Source organism: Battus philenor, unplaced genomic scaffold (genome assembly GCF_028537555.1).
Source record: "Battus philenor isolate CCGP_79_NKW_IND1 unplaced genomic scaffold, ilBatPhil1.0.hap1 SCAF_22, whole genome shotgun sequence".
Classification (NCBI taxonomy): domain Eukaryota; kingdom Metazoa; phylum Arthropoda; class Insecta; order Lepidoptera; family Papilionidae; genus Battus; species Battus philenor.
The window spans coordinates 153,606-170,067 of record NW_027181685.1 but is presented as its reverse complement, the minus strand read 5'-3'; the positions used below and the strand labels follow the sequence as shown (position 1 = coordinate 170,067).

The 16,462-nt window shown below is 38.2% G+C and overlaps 2 protein-coding genes across 2 annotated transcripts; one reads left to right on the top strand and one right to left on the bottom strand.

The window, feature by feature from the left end:
* Positions 1-498: 498 nt before the first annotated feature.
* Positions 499-11,074, top strand: ArfGAP3 (ADP-ribosylation factor GTPase activating protein 3). The gene is made up of 11 exons (XM_068766868.1): positions 499-624; positions 699-890; positions 1,115-1,246; positions 5,289-5,417; positions 5,817-5,915; positions 6,424-6,522; positions 7,082-7,212; positions 7,567-7,683; positions 8,099-8,375; positions 9,285-9,419; positions 9,771-11,074. The coding sequence occupies exons 1-11, from the start codon at positions 550-552 to the stop codon at positions 9,870-9,872; spliced, it is 1,488 nt and encodes a 495-aa protein (XP_068622969.1). The 5' UTR covers positions 499-549; the 3' UTR covers positions 9,873-11,074.
* On the bottom strand, positions 10,982-16,268 carry LOC137923648 (tRNA:m(4)X modification enzyme TRM13 homolog). The gene is made up of 7 exons (XM_068766869.1): positions 16,141-16,268; positions 15,618-15,655; positions 14,732-14,922; positions 14,122-14,316; positions 12,909-13,184; positions 12,456-12,565; positions 10,982-11,598 (listed from the first exon to the last, which is right to left on the bottom strand). Exons 1-7 carry the CDS (start codon positions 16,255-16,257, stop codon positions 11,086-11,088), a joined length of 1,440 nt encoding a protein of 479 aa, XP_068622970.1. The 5' UTR covers positions 16,258-16,268; the 3' UTR covers positions 10,982-11,085.
* Between the last annotated feature and the right edge of the window lie 194 nt (positions 16,269-16,462).

The window sequence follows — 16,462 nt, the reverse complement described above, 5'->3', positions numbered from 1 at the left end:
ACCATTACATTTTATGATAAAATTTTGCAGTTACCCTTTCCACATACAGTGTACATCTTATAAAAACGTGAGTGAGATGTTATTGAACGATAAAAAGACCAATAATTTCCCGATGTTCAATAATTTTGATAAAAAGTCATTTATGTAATTTTACTAATAGCTTTAGAGCTTTGTATAAATAGGGATACAATATTTTACCAGACTAGTAAACTTTTGTAACATCCAAAAATCTTTATTTGTACCTAAAATGTCTATTTTTATTAATTGACTAAAATATTTAATAATTTTATTTATGCACAATACTTTAGTATTATTCTATGGCGTTAATGCATGACTATTTAACCAATATTTTTTTCTTTTAAATTTAATTTTATACTCATTAATGTAAATACTCATATAAACTTTCATAGGAAAGATTATTTACATGTTTTTAGTATTTAGTAAGTACGGTACGGTCCATACATCATTAGCGAAGTGTCTTTGACGTTTAAGTGACAACGCCGAGTGTGTGACAACACGAACACGTCAAGTCAAAGTAAAGTCTCGAAAATGGCTGACTCGGGACCCAGTAAAAGCGATATTGAAGCAGTTTTTCAAAGGTTACGAGCGATTCCTGCAAACAAAGTGTGTATTATTGAGTATTGCTACTTTTGGCGTCGGTAGGTTCAGTCATTGTTTCATTTTTGGCTTGTGCGCAGGTATGTTTCGACTGCAATGCCAAGAACCCTACGTGGTCGTCGGTGACGTACGGCGTGTTCATCTGCCTGGACTGTTCGGCGGTGCACCGCAGCCTGGGTGTTCATCTCACCTTCGTACGTTCCACACAGCTCGACACTAACTGGACATGGAAACAACTCAGGAACATGCAGTTGGGCGGCAACGTAAACGCGGTACGGCTGTTTCACTTTTACCATTTATTATCAATGCGGGGCGTCAGCAGCGTGATGTTATTAATGCGATCAGAATGAAAAAAGTGATAACAAATGTTATAAGGTGTAATTTGCTTAGTCAATCTATGCAATATAGCAGGCATATATTACAATGATGTAGATGTGTCAGGGACTAAAAATTTATTTAATAATCTTTGCTCTTATATTGTTCAAATGGATTTCAGACACAGTATTTCCGAACACAAGGTCTGGTGACAGATGATGCACGTCAAAAATACAGTTCCCGTGTAGCACAGATGTACAGAGACAAGCTAAATGCACTGTCTGAACAGGCCATGAAAACATATGGTACAAAGGTATGTAAAATTCTCAATGCTGTATATTATTAATGTATAAGTATATGCATAATTTTTAAACTGGTTCTTTTATCTGTGTAAATTAATTTAAAACTGCCACTTACCTGTGATGTGGGATCACTAGCATTTGAATATTTGTTTATACAGGTGCTCTTAATGTTGGCAAGTGTGAATGTAAAAAAAGTGTAAAAATGACTATTTAGGGTTAAATTAGAGAAGTATAAAAGTGTATGTAAATAGAATGGCATTATTAAATATTTTTAAAGTATAGTGATGTTGTAGAGTTTGTACCTGCTTCTTTTCCGCAATTATAACATATTTAAAAGCAGAGTAGAGTAAAAAATAAAATAGATTAAAAAAATTTACCATAAAGGACCTGCTAAAAGTTCCAATGTGGAATATTATATGTGTGGAATATCATTTATTTTTAATTTTAAAATAAATTTTGCCATTGCAAGTTACATCTAGAAGAGATACTAAATCCCTTTTGTGTTAACCCTTAAATGCATATTGTTGTTTTTAAACAACATACTAAAAACCACAGACAAAATTGACCTTCTTTTAATTTTTTGTTAAACTTGACAACTAGTTCTTATTTCTGTACTAATTTTGTACATTTTTTAATGTTAGCACTATCCAATGTTTATAAGTATTGAAAATAAGTTAATGTCAAATGTCATTTTGAAGAAAACTTTTCTAGTGCCGCGAAACTAAGTTTTGTAGCTGTGTTTGGACTTTGATAAAATATCATGTAAGTATATAATATATTTTTATTTGCTTGATTATATCTTCAATTACATGTTCACGTTGTAAAACATTGAAAACCACTTGATGCTACAGTCGAATAGGGCGAAATCTGGTATGTTGTAGGAAAACTACAATGCGCATTGCCTGCTAAATAAATGCATGTTTGGTGAAGGATTTTTCTTTTGGTTTTTACCATGCCGCGATTACTAAAAAGCGAAATTACAAAGTATTTAGAAACTCTTGTTGATTCAGAAGATGGCTTAGAAGAGTGAGACTCCGAAGTAGAGGATGAAGGTCACTATTATCAAATCGCTCGAGATGTTCTTCGGAACCTTAAAAATAGTGATGACGGTGAGAATGCCCAGCCTGATGAAGTGGATGCTGATCCTCTTCTCGTAATCGACAACGATGAAAATATGCCAGACCCTCCTATTTTGGAAGCCAAAGAAGCAGCACCCCAGAGTAAATCACAAGGGATTCCTAGACGACCTCTGGTTTCGCGAAAACGAAACCTTGTTACTGCTGAAGACAGCCTTATTTTTAGGGGGAAAACTCAGATAACAGAAGCATTGAGGTCTTGTAACACGTCATATGTTTTTTTTTACATTTTATTTTACATCAGATCTAAAAATGAAAATTGTAGAACAAAGTAACTTATATGCAGCCCAGAAACAAATCTACTACTGCAAATGGCGCTAAACGTGGTCGACCTAGTGGGAGCACTATACAAAGAGAACTTGTAATGAAGAAGTTCCGAGAACCAGCTCAAGCAATTCCTTTGAAAGACGTCAGATTGGATCAGACATGTCGTTGGGCAGTTTGACTGGATAAGAAGCAGCAGGTGCAAATTCCCAAAATGTTCAGGCTTTACATTCAAAATGTGCCAAAAATGTCGTGTATCTTTGTGATACGAAAAGAAGCAATTGTTTTTATAAATATCATAATGAAGCATAAATAAATACTTTTCAAAAACAATATTTACTCTTATTTTACCCATACTTGCAAAATCTCAATAAATGCGCAATGTAGTTTATAAACAACATTCACATTATTGCAAAAAAAGTATAGTAATTTCATGTTTAGATTTTTTTTATCATTTTTCCTAGGCTATAATACATGTCTATTAACAAATATATTTTTTTTAAACGTGTAAAAAAAATCGTCCATTTAAGGGTTAATACACTAACCATGAAAATTTACACATGTTCCATAAAAAGTTTGTAATTCCAAGTTTTCATTTATATTTTAGTATTATAGATTATATTTCAGCTTTTTTTTATGAACTATTTTTGTGCCTTTTGTTCAACCCTTATAATTAGTAGCCAGGGTCTTTATTTACATAATAATTTTTCACATAGTTTTAATTATTTTCCATACTTGTATTTCATCCTTATCAATGTCTTTCATTCTTTCCTTCACAATATCTCTTATTCGTTTACATATTTTTGATCCATACACTGTCTGACTTCCTTTGCTTTCCTTTCAGAGTTCTACAATTTTACATTATTTTTATCATTTGTTTTTAAAAAATTATTTATTGTTAATTCCTGTTTATTATCTATACCACATTTCTATTATAAGCTATTTTATCACTCAATCCAGCATTAGCACTTCTACTGCCAGGCATAGGCCTCTTCCATAGATTTATAATACAATCAGTTATAAGCAGGCCTGCCAAACATTATAAGATATAATACACTTGTTATACTCAAATCAAAACTACCCATATATATTGTAGATTTCTACCTAGGGTTGGAAGGTCTTCTAGGTTTTGACAACATGAAGTCCAAAGTAGAGGTGTGTTTATTGATTAAGCTTAGCTCTCATTCTTGAAACTATAAAACAATATTCAACCAATAAAGCATTAACCAATCACAAGGTGGGAACTATTGTAGAGCATTCTCTTCTGCCTGACGTTAATATAAAGATCTCTGGTGTAAGATTCTCTTATTTGATGCGCTATTGACTTTGACATAATGTTGGTATTACAATGTGATGTTTTTTACATTTTACCATAATGTAGCCCATGCTTTGGTGACAATTCAATATTACTCAATAGACATTTATCTGCCCAATATTATAAGAAATACATCAAACATTGTTAAATTTAACTTCAAAAGAGCAACTGTCGAGTTTGTAGGTGGCTCTTCTCTGGGGATGAGCATTCAGAGCCGATGGTAGCTTACTACTTATAATGATAAAGTAATTGATTATCAAAAGTGTGTGTGAATGCCTACTTGATTAAATATATTTTAAATTTGGCATTTAAAAGGGATGCTCATGGAAATTTTTACAAAAATTATGCACCATATCACAAAGCGCAGCAATAGGTGCAGAGGGTCCTAAAAATCCTGAATGAGGATGACACTGACTGTGGTGACAGTAAAAATAATGCTGATATATTTTCTTGCTGGGTTCTTCTCTGATAGGTTAGGGTTGGAACCAGTGGTCAACTTGCATTTAAGTTTAAGTAGGAATGGTAATCTGATTTTCAAGACTCGTGGAACTCAGCAGAATTGCAAGGGTCATTAGTTAAAGGAGTCTAAGTCTACTCGAATAAAAACAACCTTGACTTTGGTTTGACTTTATTCAAATTTCTATGACCATTTTTAACCTAATGAGAATACCTTTATTTACATTTTTGTTACATTTCATTGTAAAAAGTTTCTTAATATTTTACACTTTTTCAGAGGCTTATTAAATGATATTAACTTTAACTTTTATAATTTAACGATAGATTATTAAGGATATGTCAGAATTGTTGGTGGCCAAAGAACTAGCACTCTAATGACACTGTAACATAATTGTATTGTCTTTAAAGATTGTTAAATTATAGTTAATAACTATATATTGGTAATGCCATGCTGTAAATAATTGTTTACAGGTGTTCCATAAATCAATTTAAAAAATAATTAAAAAGTCAATGTCCATTCAAGTTAAAAGTGATAATAGTTTTGACTGCATGATTTGACAAAAAAATACTATTTCTATTCAAAATAAGGCACTGCAATACAAGCTTATGTAATGGGTTACCCACAGTAACTTTAAAGTGAAAAATTAAAATAGGAATATTAAGTTTTGTATTCCTACACAATAATGGCTTGAAGGCGACATATTCAGATTACCATTCTGTTATTCAGTAAACCTTTAAACTATTAAATATCAATATTGTTTCAGCCCATAGATGCCCATTGCAAGGCATAGGCCTTACGCAAAGATTTCTATGAGAAGATTGACATTGCTTAATAATTGATCCCAGGATTACTTTTAACAAATAAAAACTTTTGATTTGCAGCTCCATTTGGACCCAGCACCTGTGGAGGTCAAAGACAAGCAGAAGGAGACAGAGCGAGAGGTAGACTGGTTCGCGCAGCACGGAGACGCATCCGCCACTAACACTAACCAGCCTAGCCCTGCCGCGCAGGTAACCACACACTGCCGCTTGCCGACCGTGGCAGCCACGTCCAGAACAAACTGCACCGTTGCAGCTGAGATTCATTTCACTATCTGCCAGCACCACCTTCATGCAATCATGAAAAATCCTTGTGACAATTAATTGACAACATCATTACATATACATCTTTATGGTTTGCAGTTTGAATTTAAAATTTATGAAAACATTTACTGTGATTATTTAAGTGTGGTGTTGCATTTTGTTTGATTTTGCATTTGCTTGTTCGCAAGGAATTTTTTTTTTAATATGTAAATAAACATACAGTTAATTGCTAATTATAAGTATATAACTTGGATAACTTGAAGTATGAGAATTGCTGATGTGTTCCATGGTGATATGACCAGTGCAGTGATTGTCTTGTGGGTTCAGGTGGCGGCGTCGGGCGCAGAGAGTCTAAGCTCGGAGGCGCGCCTGTGGGGAGCAGGCCCCGCCGGCCGCGCCAGCAAACCGGCCGCACGTCGCACTGGGGTAAAAAAAATGTTTTTTTATTTGTAATGCAAAAACGTTGACTGCAGATAAATATCTTTGCTAGACATTTAATTTGAAGGCTCCCTACGATTGATCTTCTTGGAAATTTATAGTAGGGACTTCAGCCCTGATTTGCTAATGAAACTTAATTTTGTTTAGCCTCATTCTAAAAGCCCTTTAAACAACTATGACTTACATCTTATCTGCATGATGAACCCCTTTTGTTTACCACAGAAGAATATAGTCCATGTATAAACTTTACAATAATCATGAAAACAAATAAATTTTTATAGTTAAAATATCTCAAATTTTGAAATAACTTATATTCTGGTCTTGTAATTTATTATTTTGTATTCCTTACAACTACAATTTAACTTAGTCTTCGTTAAATGTTTAAGTCAGGTATACACTGTAATATTATTATCACACCATGGTTTTATGGTGTCCATCTAGTTTTAATTTAAATAACCATATGTTTTTATGTAAAATTTACATGATCTGCCGGCAGCTGGGCGCACGCAAAGGCGGTCTTGGCGCGACTAAAGTGGCTGCTAATTTCGATGACATTGAACGGGAAGCAATCATGGCGGAGAAGTTAAAAATGGAGGTTTGTTTTGGATTCATATATATACAAATGCATTGTAAACAAAAATGTTAAATTTGTTTATTTAAGATGTGAAATTTTAACAGATCTCTGATTGATTTGTGTTATACTTGTTGAGAAGCAGGAAGAAACTTCACAACAACCCATCTCTTAATAACGTTTAATAAAGATTTATATATATACACTCATTAGATACAGCCCAAACAAAATCAAAATAATCAGGAGACCTTTTTCGTAATGAATATATATAATAATAATAACAAAGCCTTTATATTGCAATAAATTGTTTTCATTAGTTGGAATTGTTAGTAATAGTATTTATTACTGTGTTAGTAAAATGTCCTGGATCCCTCTCAATGTGCAGGCTTCCTCCAACTCCTTTAACTTTAAATTATCTTTCGCTTTAGATATTGACTACTCACCAGTCACTTGAAGAATGTCATCTGCCTATTGTTTATGTGCTCTGCCAGCATTCATTTCAAACAGACAATTTAGTTTAAAGTCACTGCATATCTTATACAGCTGTTAGTCTTCAAATAAAATAATTAAACGAATGCACCAGGCGGCCGAGGGATCCCGCGCGGCAACGCTGGAGTGCGTGGAGCGCGAGGCGGCGCGCCTTCGCCCTGACGCCGCGCCGCGCCCCAACTTCGACCGCCTCGGGATCGCTGCAGCACGCACCACCACCCAAGGGTGAGCTACATCAAGACATCTATGAACACAAATATACTTGCATGTGACTGAATGTGTGTACATGTGTCGTCCTGAAAAATATTTATCTCTGACATGATTGTCTAGTTCAGATCCATCGCAAAATAGTTGAAGATCTTCTATCATGAACAAAATATTGTCTTATCATTACCCTAACCTAACCTAGTAAATTATAAAGTCATATTCACAATGACCAGTTATCGCAAGTCTTTTATGCGGTGAAAGTTACTAAAAATAAGCTATGTGTATCAGAAATTGTTCAATTATTGTCAAAGACTCTTCTGTCTCTGCATGTTAAATGCTCATGTACTAGTTAATGATGCGGTGCTTGTGCAGGGGCGTGTCGCATTCGGCCACATCGGATATGACCAGTATAGAGCAGGAGGACGCGCCGCCCACGCGCGCGCAGCTGGACGACATCGACGACTTCAACTCTGTCTTCACCATGATCAGGTGCCGTTAACCCTTTGTTAATTGTAAGGAACTTACAGAAAGACAAACAATCTAAAGTATTAAGGGAAGTTGATAAAGTGATGCAGACTGTGGTAGGCTGCTCTTCAAGGTCCAGCAAAACGAAAACACAACTTTTTGGGATAATTTATTATTGATTTTTAGAACACACACATACAGTGGAGTTTTAAGGAGAACGAAACTTCGGTAAATCGACTAGCGCCATCTAGTAGGATTTAGAGAAAATATGATAAAACCGTTCTATGTACTTACCAAGTAATTGTTCTTTTATTAAGCTACCGGTGAAGACTAATAGACCAAAAATTAGTTTTCATTAGTAAAAGGAAGTTAAAGTAAATAGAAAACAATATAAACAACAGCTAAATGAAGTAGTGCTGACCCAGTGTTGTGACAACAGGAACGAGCCGTACAGCAGCGCGCGCGCTTCGGAGGCGGAGCGCGAGTCCCGCGCCGACGCGGGCTGGGAGCGCATCGAGCCGGAGCCGTCGCGCGCGGTGCGCACTATGTTCGACGCGGACACCACCAGCTCCACCCCTAGCGTCACCTCCACCGGCCCAAAGACAAGCGGCAGCCGTGCCCGCGCCGCACGACGGCCGGATCCCGAAGACGACTCAGCCGTCAAGAAGTTCGGCTCGGCCAAGTCCATCAGCTCCGCGCAGTTCTTCGGTGACCAGGTACCATCACACTACTTCTTTTCAGTTGATGGACGACACTGTAAGGCATATTTCTCCACCAAAGATCGCCACGATGACCGGTTCTGCGCTGCTCGCGACCTCAACTATGTCGCCGGTTCACCTAGTGGGGGGTCTATTGGGTCTAGTCCCAACGGCCGGCGGTTGCAGGAGCGATTAGCCCCGCCCACTACCACTTCGCCGGCAAGTTCAAAGTAGAACTACGAAGCTCTGAACATGCCGTAGTGTGGCCTATATCATTCTTATTGGGTTCATTGTAAACAACAACGTTTAGTATCCGTAAGCCGTCACTGGCGACAAACTTGCCTTTTCAGACAAGCAATTCTTCAAGCTATGTTGATGATCTTAGTTTTTCTATGGATCTTCTCTTATTACCACCAGTTGTTCATAAAATTAAATTGACTTTGTGTATTATCAGGAACGCAATCACAAAAAAAGAACTCATAAGTGATATGAACCAGGATTGTCAATCTTTATGTTATATTTATTTTAATGGTCAGTGCATCTATCGAGCACACTCTAGAATATTCTTGCATTGTAAGCTGATAATCTTCAGGGAACTTGTTTAATGGTTCATATACTGTTTTTAAAAATATGTTTGTTACAGTTTTTTTTTGTGAGTTAATTGCAGGCAGTTTATAGTTCTGGTAGCATTTTAGATGGATATTCGTATTAGCCTAAATATTTTATATTCGTTACCAACGACATTTGATCTGTTGCACTCAAAATGGCTTATTTAACTTCAAGCGCCACAGTTTAGCCATCGCCGGTTTATAGTGATCACTTGTGTATGTCAAGAGAACAATGCCATGGAGACCGATAAGAACTAAATTCAAGTTGAGTTCTCTTATGTGTTATCCGTTAACTGAGGGCGTGTCATGTGTTGCGTAGGAGTCGCGGTGGGAGCGCGACAGCAATCTGTCGCGGTTCCAGGGCAGCTCCAGCATCTCGTCGGCGGAGTACTTCGGCGACGACCGCCCGCAGCGCCAGCCCGGATTCACAGTCTCCGCGCCCGACCTCGATGAGGTATGCCATGTGATCCATGTGAGGCGTATGCCCGCTTATTAGTCCTTAGCACAGTAACATACACCAAACCCTTTCTAATGACATGTAGTGTGTTAAAAACACTAAAAATAAATACAAAATACGATTCACAACAATGATGAGTATGTAAACTTATGTTGAGTATGCAAACTGATGATAAGCATATAAATTGATGTTGGGTATATAAATTGATGTTGATCATATAAATTGATGCCGAGTATATAAATTGATGTTGAGTAAATAAATTGATGTTGAGTATATATATTGATGTTGAGCATATAAATTGAATTTGAGTACGTAAACTAATGTGAGAATGTAAATCGTTGTTGGCAGGTGCGCGAGTCGGTGCGCGCGGGTGTGACGCGCGTGGCGGGGCGGCTGTCGTCACTGGCCAACGGCGTCGTGTCCTCCATACAGGAGCGCTACGGCTACTGACAGCCGCGCGAGCAAGCCCCCGCCCCCGCCGCCGCCGCATACACGCTCGCACGCTGACCTCTCGCTTCCATCAAGTGGTCACCCTCGCTCCGTACGGCTGCCTGCTGTCTACCATATTTTAAGATTATCTCTATACGACAATTCATTATACCACCCGTAAATTTGCAACATACTTATAAGCAAGCATTAAATATGTTTCTAAAATAATTGTGGAAAAAATCCCTATCATACAATTGCTTCATTTAATTTCACTAAAGTTTTCTGGCGGGGACGGGAGATATGTTTGCTGCCTTAAGTAAATACGTTGGTAGTTGTGCTGTAACCGTAACCGAGTAGCCGTCAGCCGCTGCCTGTTAATAGTTTTACGTACAAAATCGATTGACCTTATTTGTATATTGTTTCAAAATATGCTTCTCTATGTGTAAATAAATCCTAAAATATTTTATACTTCTAATTAAATTTAACCGTTTTTCAAAGGCTTTCCTTTAATGTTCAAATTACACATGCATTGTTGTTATATTTCTTAGTCAATATATGTTGCAAAACACGTGGTACCGTAGTGAGTGCAGCGGCGACCATTTAAAAGAGCGAGATATTTGTATGGATGTGCTCCGGGGCGGATCTTTCAGCGGCATTAGAAGAAATTTTGGTTAGATGTTAAGCATTTAGACTTAGTGCATAGGTTCCCAACTTCTAACTACCCCCAACTTTACAAGTTAAAAAAAATTAAACAACCTCTTTAAATAGATATTTATCTCGGAGGGGGATGCTTATCTCTGTGGACAAGCTATCGCCCCCTAGAAAAGCTCCAGGGTCCACTAGGGGGCGATACCGCCTTCGTTGGGAACCTATGACTTAGAAGGCTTGCTGTGTTGGGTTGGACATTAGCAGGTCATTAGTCACTACGAGGTGGAAGGGAAGGTTGAGCCGTGTCGCTCCACAATTCGTTTGTTGTAACGCTAAACTTTCCAATTTTGTATTCCGAATATTTAATAATCGTTTGTATTGTTTTACTGTATGACGCCGAGTCTCTGTGTTAATAATAAACCTTGTTTGTATATAACTTGCGCGGAGCGGGGCTGCGGCTTCCGGATGCTGAATCGATAGCATTTCTTTAAACATTTATTCAGAACTTTGTATAGAAAGTGTAAAACTTTGTTTTAGATTTTAATTATTGATATAAATATACAAATATATTTGCACGCGACGCGTTTTATTTGATCTGGTCGGTGTGCGGCGCGGGGCGGTCGCGCCGGCTCGCCACGATGCACACGTTCTCGGGCGAGACAGCTTGCGGCACGAAATAGCACAGCTTAGCTTCGAAGCCACGATTGCGTAAGAACATCACGCGGCCCCAATCTATCAAGGCCTTGGCACGCCGCCCCACTGCCTCCTTGCTCTTCATGTCCAAGTTCACACCCTGTCTCGACAGATCACCCTGTTCCAAGTGTATATCAATGTCTTGACTTGTATCATGGTTTCCATGATTCCTTCCACTTTCAGTGTCAGTTCCAATATCTTCTTCATCATTGTCATTATTCAACAGTTCATCTGTCTTTGAATCGTGAGATTTGTTAGCACTTTCACAAGTGTTCGATGAGTGTTCACCGTCGCGGGCGCCTGCACGGTGAGGGGTGGGGCGAGTGCGCGCGCGCCCGTCGCCGCACGTCGCCCACGACACCACGCCGAGCATTATGTTGAACTCCTCGTTACTGATGCCCAGATCCTGTGAACGTACTAAATCATTAATTATAAAATCTATCTAAACGAGAAATATAACAGTAATTTCTCGTACTCTAGTTTAATATTAATAAGTAGTCGGTGTTGATAAGGTGTACACAAATAAATATTAATTTTCAATAATATCGTCATGTGCAAAGTTCGAGAACAGCTTCAATCATTAGATGAATTTTTCCTTCATATGTTTTTATAGCGAAAAATGTTAACAAAAAGCTGAAATTTTGCATTTTTCCTTTATATAATAAACTATGATTTTGTTGAACTTGTTTATGAAATAGAATTTTAAATTTTTGTCAGTAATCACTTATTATTGAAACATTAGAGCAGTGGCAGCTTAGCACTAGATGGAGACCGTAGGTCGCGAGTTAGATTCCCGAGACACAATTTTATATAATTCACACTGTGCATTCAATATAGGATTGCTACTTCTCACAAACATGTTTCCAGAGACTGGGCAACAGTCTTCTGTGTGCCATAATAACACATTACGATCGTCAACCCGCTTGCGAAGCGTGGTGTTATGGGGGGGTAATCATAGATATTTTTAGGGGAAGCCTATGCCATGCAGTGGGCGTCTGTGGGCTGAAACGACGATGATTATCAAGACATTTAATCAATAAATGAAGTGATCACTTCAGGCAACAAGCCAATAATTTTACAAGTCTATATAGTTCAGTTTTCTGTAAGAGCTTCACACACATATCTTAGTGTAAGACTTGGACAGTTGGTACGAGACTTGAAAACTATACTAATACATGCCGCTGTGTGTAGCATTATAGTGATGAATATACTATTTATAAGAGACTACAGGTTTTAAGTGTCCGGCGAAGTGGTGTGTCGCACCTGCAGATCCCCGACGTAGGGGCCCAGCTCGCAGCGGTGGTGGCAGCACGTTGCCATGACCACGCCCGCCGCCCTGCTCGACTCGCCCGCAACGCAGCGCAGCCCGAAATCTGTTACGCAATACCAAAAGCTTAATATCCAGTTCCATTCAAGGTCCAGAGCTCCTGTTTTATAACTCATTTAAAGGCTCCGATATGAGAGTCATTCCGACACACACTGCTTTGGGCACCCGACCTTCTCAGCCGAGAGAACTATTGTCTTAGTCATGTCCTCTTGGCAGCTGACCATGCCTTTGCACGGCTCTTGTCACCCGACGCTAAATTAACTCATTGTCACTTGGTTGCGGTAACCAGCTCCTTGAGACAAGAAAAGCCGACCCTTGTCACAGTTCCCTGCCATTTCACCTTATGAGGCACTACATAATCTAGTTAGCGTTACGGAGCAATTAATAACCGGTGGCGACGCCGCAAAGATGCTTGGCAAGGCCGACGACAGCGGTGCAGCGGCCCACGGCTGGCGCGCGCTCCAGACGCAGGTGCGCCAGGTCGGCGCGAAGGCGCTGCACTGTGGGCGGCACGCTGGGTGATGCAGTCGGCGGCGCGTCAGGCCCTGGGCGCGATCGCAACCTCCCCTCGCGCTTGTGACGCCGCGCCGCACGCTCCACCAGCACCACACCGCTGCCACCGACCCCGCTGCACCACGCCTGCCACGCGTGCAGCGACAGTTGACCTGCAATCAAACGCAACATCATCTATCAATTCACGACAACTCATCACAATGTCAGTCGATAGATGCCCGCTGCATTGTTATTACTTTAAAGTTATTATTAAATACATTTAATCAAAGCATTCATGAGATTTTAGTTTTTTTTACTCGTCTCCATGGTTGATATAATAATGATGCAAAACAAACTGTTAAAATCCAATTAAACCGATCAACAGCTGCGCTTTTGTTCGATTCTTCTTAGTATATCAGCGATCTGAGCCAGTGGTAGCTTGTATCCAGCTATATTCAGCCACCTTTACTATGTCATTGAACGATCTAGTGGGGGGATGTAGTTTCGGCCTGAACAGTCGGCTATCGATCATGACAACTCAGACCTAAAGAGTATGCTCTTAGGAGAGCTATTATGGTGACGTGGAGTGTTCCACAGCTCCTCCCCTTTGCAAATCCTTTTCACACAACACTACACACTCAAAATCGGGTGCAATTCACCTAGGATTTTTATTGAAAGTTATCAAAATACTACAGTATCCGGCACTAAATATTGCACATTGTCCTTTGGAAAGATAAAATCGGCTAATTTCGGCTTTGTAGAGCATTATCTCTGTCCCACACTACCTAAGTAGCGTTTTGTCAGTTGTTGTATTCGTTCTTTCGGAAGGTCGATGAGCAATATTTATTGCCGGTTACTGTACTAGGTATTATAGACATCAGTGCGGCGCTGAGTCCACAATAATGAATCATTTCAAGAACATTCTTTTCCATCATCATATTTAAAGGGTGTTTTCGTTTTCTATATTTCACCACCAATGTTTCTACGCCACAAAGATAACTTAAATTGACATCCACTATATTTATACATCTATAAAAATATGTATTTAAGTCTGTTAGTAGTTTGCTGAGTAAATCAAATTGTCAAAGTCAGGGCTGGTGGAGCGACTACCTTTTCCGGCGCCGAGCTCCACATAGCAGGTGCCGTCGCGTACCAGCCCCTGCGCTTCCACCAGATGCAGGATGCTGGAAACCTGGCGAAGGTGCCGCAATGAGCTCTCCGTTCGCCCCGCCACCTCGAACTCCTCTCTTACGGCGGGATGAATCGGTTGTTCAGGGATTGTCTCAATATTGCCCTCCACATGTTCTGTAAACAAGTTCAATGTGCAACTCTACAATGATTCACTGCAATTATACAAGTTACACACTTATAGGTGTTTTGTTATCGGTGCAAAAGATTTAAATGTGCTGTAAATGCTATAGATTTTTCAATAAAAAGCTTAAAGTGTTTACACTTATTTCCAATGAATCTTTGTATTAAGCGATCACTCTGAAATATATTACATTAACAAATTAATTTTCTTTTAAATTAATAAATGTGTTTCAGGTTTATGTAAATCTTGTATATGATGACAGTTAATAGTGATTATTATTAATTCTCAGTGTGGACATACATAAAATACAGATTGTAGTCTCTATCGGTTGATTTGTACAAATAATACATGGAAATTAAAGAAAATTATTTGTTTAGTTTAGTGGTATGTTATAAAACTTTTACCAACCAGCATACAGATGGTTGACCTTGTCGATAAGGCTCAGGAGCTGCTGCACAGAGTACTCACGCAGCGGGCGCCGCGGGCAGGCTTCAGCCGGTGGCGGCGCGTTAACGCCCCGCGCGATGTACTCGGGTTCCGCTTGCGGCCGCGCATTGCAGATGGATAGGTGTTTCTGCAGCCTCCTCGCATAGCATGTGCTGCAACATCTTTCTTTATTAATACATTTATAGAACTATTACACTGCTAATCAATCTTCTAGTCTGGTTGGGAAACGGTTAAAAGCAGTGAAGCAGTTTCATACAAAACAGCATAAGATTAACATAAATACTAAAATATGTATTGTGTATATACAGCATACATAATGTAAAGTGCATATATATATATATATATATATATACACACACACACATAAATACACAGCCAAAAATATATCTATTATTGATATTTTTGGATATAGTAGCTCATGTTAATGGAAATTAAAATAATGGCTAAATTGTTGGACAAATATAGTCAATAAATGAATTGTCATGGTCAAGGACACTAATGGAAGTTCATTAAAAAGCTTCGACATCTTACAACATGAACTTTCACGGGCATGAGCCCTGACTTTGCTAAAGCTAAAAAAGTAAATGTCAAACACATTGAACTATGACAATACCATCACAGGAACAACAAGCACATGATATCCTACTTATGTTCTGTAAGTTTAATTAATATAGTTACTCATTTTTGGTAGGTTCTACTGATGGCTCTAGCAGAAGTGCCCAAATTACTTGTTGTTAATAATTCCCAGCAAGCAAAATTTTTACTTAAAAGATATCACAAGATATTAATAATTTTTTTGGAACTTTTCATGTTTTTCAAGGTTGATATATAAATCAATTCAACTCACTGTTTTGGATCATTTGGACACGGGATACGAGTGTCATCCTGCAAGAGAAAATTTTCAAAATTTAAGAGGAATTCTCGTAGGATTGTTATCAATCTGAGGCAGCAACTAAGGGTATCACTTTCATTTATTTAGTAAAAACTATCATAATGCAATATAGTTCCAAAAGCTTCATTAAGCCACTGTCGAAGTTTTTGATTGACATTTCAATTAACTTTGAATGATCTAACTCTGATTCGCCTTAAATAAATCCATATGATCCGCTATTTTAGCAATATAATATAAAATGAAAAATATTTTTAAAAAAGTCCAAGAATTTCAAGACTGATGAAGAAATATTATAAAAACTAAACTAAAAAAAGTCAGTGTGTATTTACTGTCTAAGAGCTACACAGCTGTTTGGTGACGTGACAGATTGCATGAAATTTTTGTAAACAAGTGGTTCTATTACTGTAGTAGACACATAGCCTGTTACTTATTCAATAAATAAGCCCCATAAAATAACAAAAAACCAGTTTCCATCAACCTGAGCAGCTTCGTTGGGCTCTGGAGTGTGCTCGCCGCAGTATTGTTTTCCCGGGCGCACAGTCATCCGACAAAGGCGCTTCTTTCTCACCACGTAGAATTGACACTGTGGTTCCATACTTAACTTTACTTCAACTTTACTATTTGGACCTATTTTATTTTAATAATTGTATGCAATTCTCTCTTACATTTTATGGTTATGCTAATGTTTACATTGTGTCAATGTCACTTTACAAAAAAATACAATTTATACTTAACTAAATATAAACGAATTGAGAAAGTCGTGATCTAATAATTGCACAAAAAGATAAAAAAAAATATTT

Excerpts from the sequence above, each read along its gene's own strand:
- ArfGAP3 (XM_068766868.1), top strand. The coding sequence starts at position 550 with ATGGCTGACTCGGGACCCAGTAAAAGCGATATTGAAGCAGTTTTTCAA. Across the intron at positions 7,684-8,098 it reads TCTGTCTTCACCATGATCAG|GAACGAGCCGTACAGCAGCG; the intron begins GTGCCGTTAACC and ends TTGTGACAACAG. Across the intron at positions 8,376-9,284 it reads CGCAGTTCTTCGGTGACCAG|GAGTCGCGGTGGGAGCGCGA; the intron begins GTACCATCACAC and ends TGTGTTGCGTAG.
- LOC137923648 (XM_068766869.1), bottom strand. The coding sequence starts at position 16,257 with ATGGAACCACAGTGTCAATTCTACGTGGTGAGAAAGAAGCGCCTTTGT. Across the intron at positions 14,923-15,617 it reads TGTCCAAATGATCCAAAACA|CACATGCTATGCGAGGAGGC; the intron begins GTGAGTTGAATT and ends AAGATGTTGCAG. Across the intron at positions 14,317-14,731 it reads GGTCAACCATCTGTATGCTG|AACATGTGGAGGGCAATATT; the intron begins GTTGGTAAAAGT and ends ACTTGTTTACAG.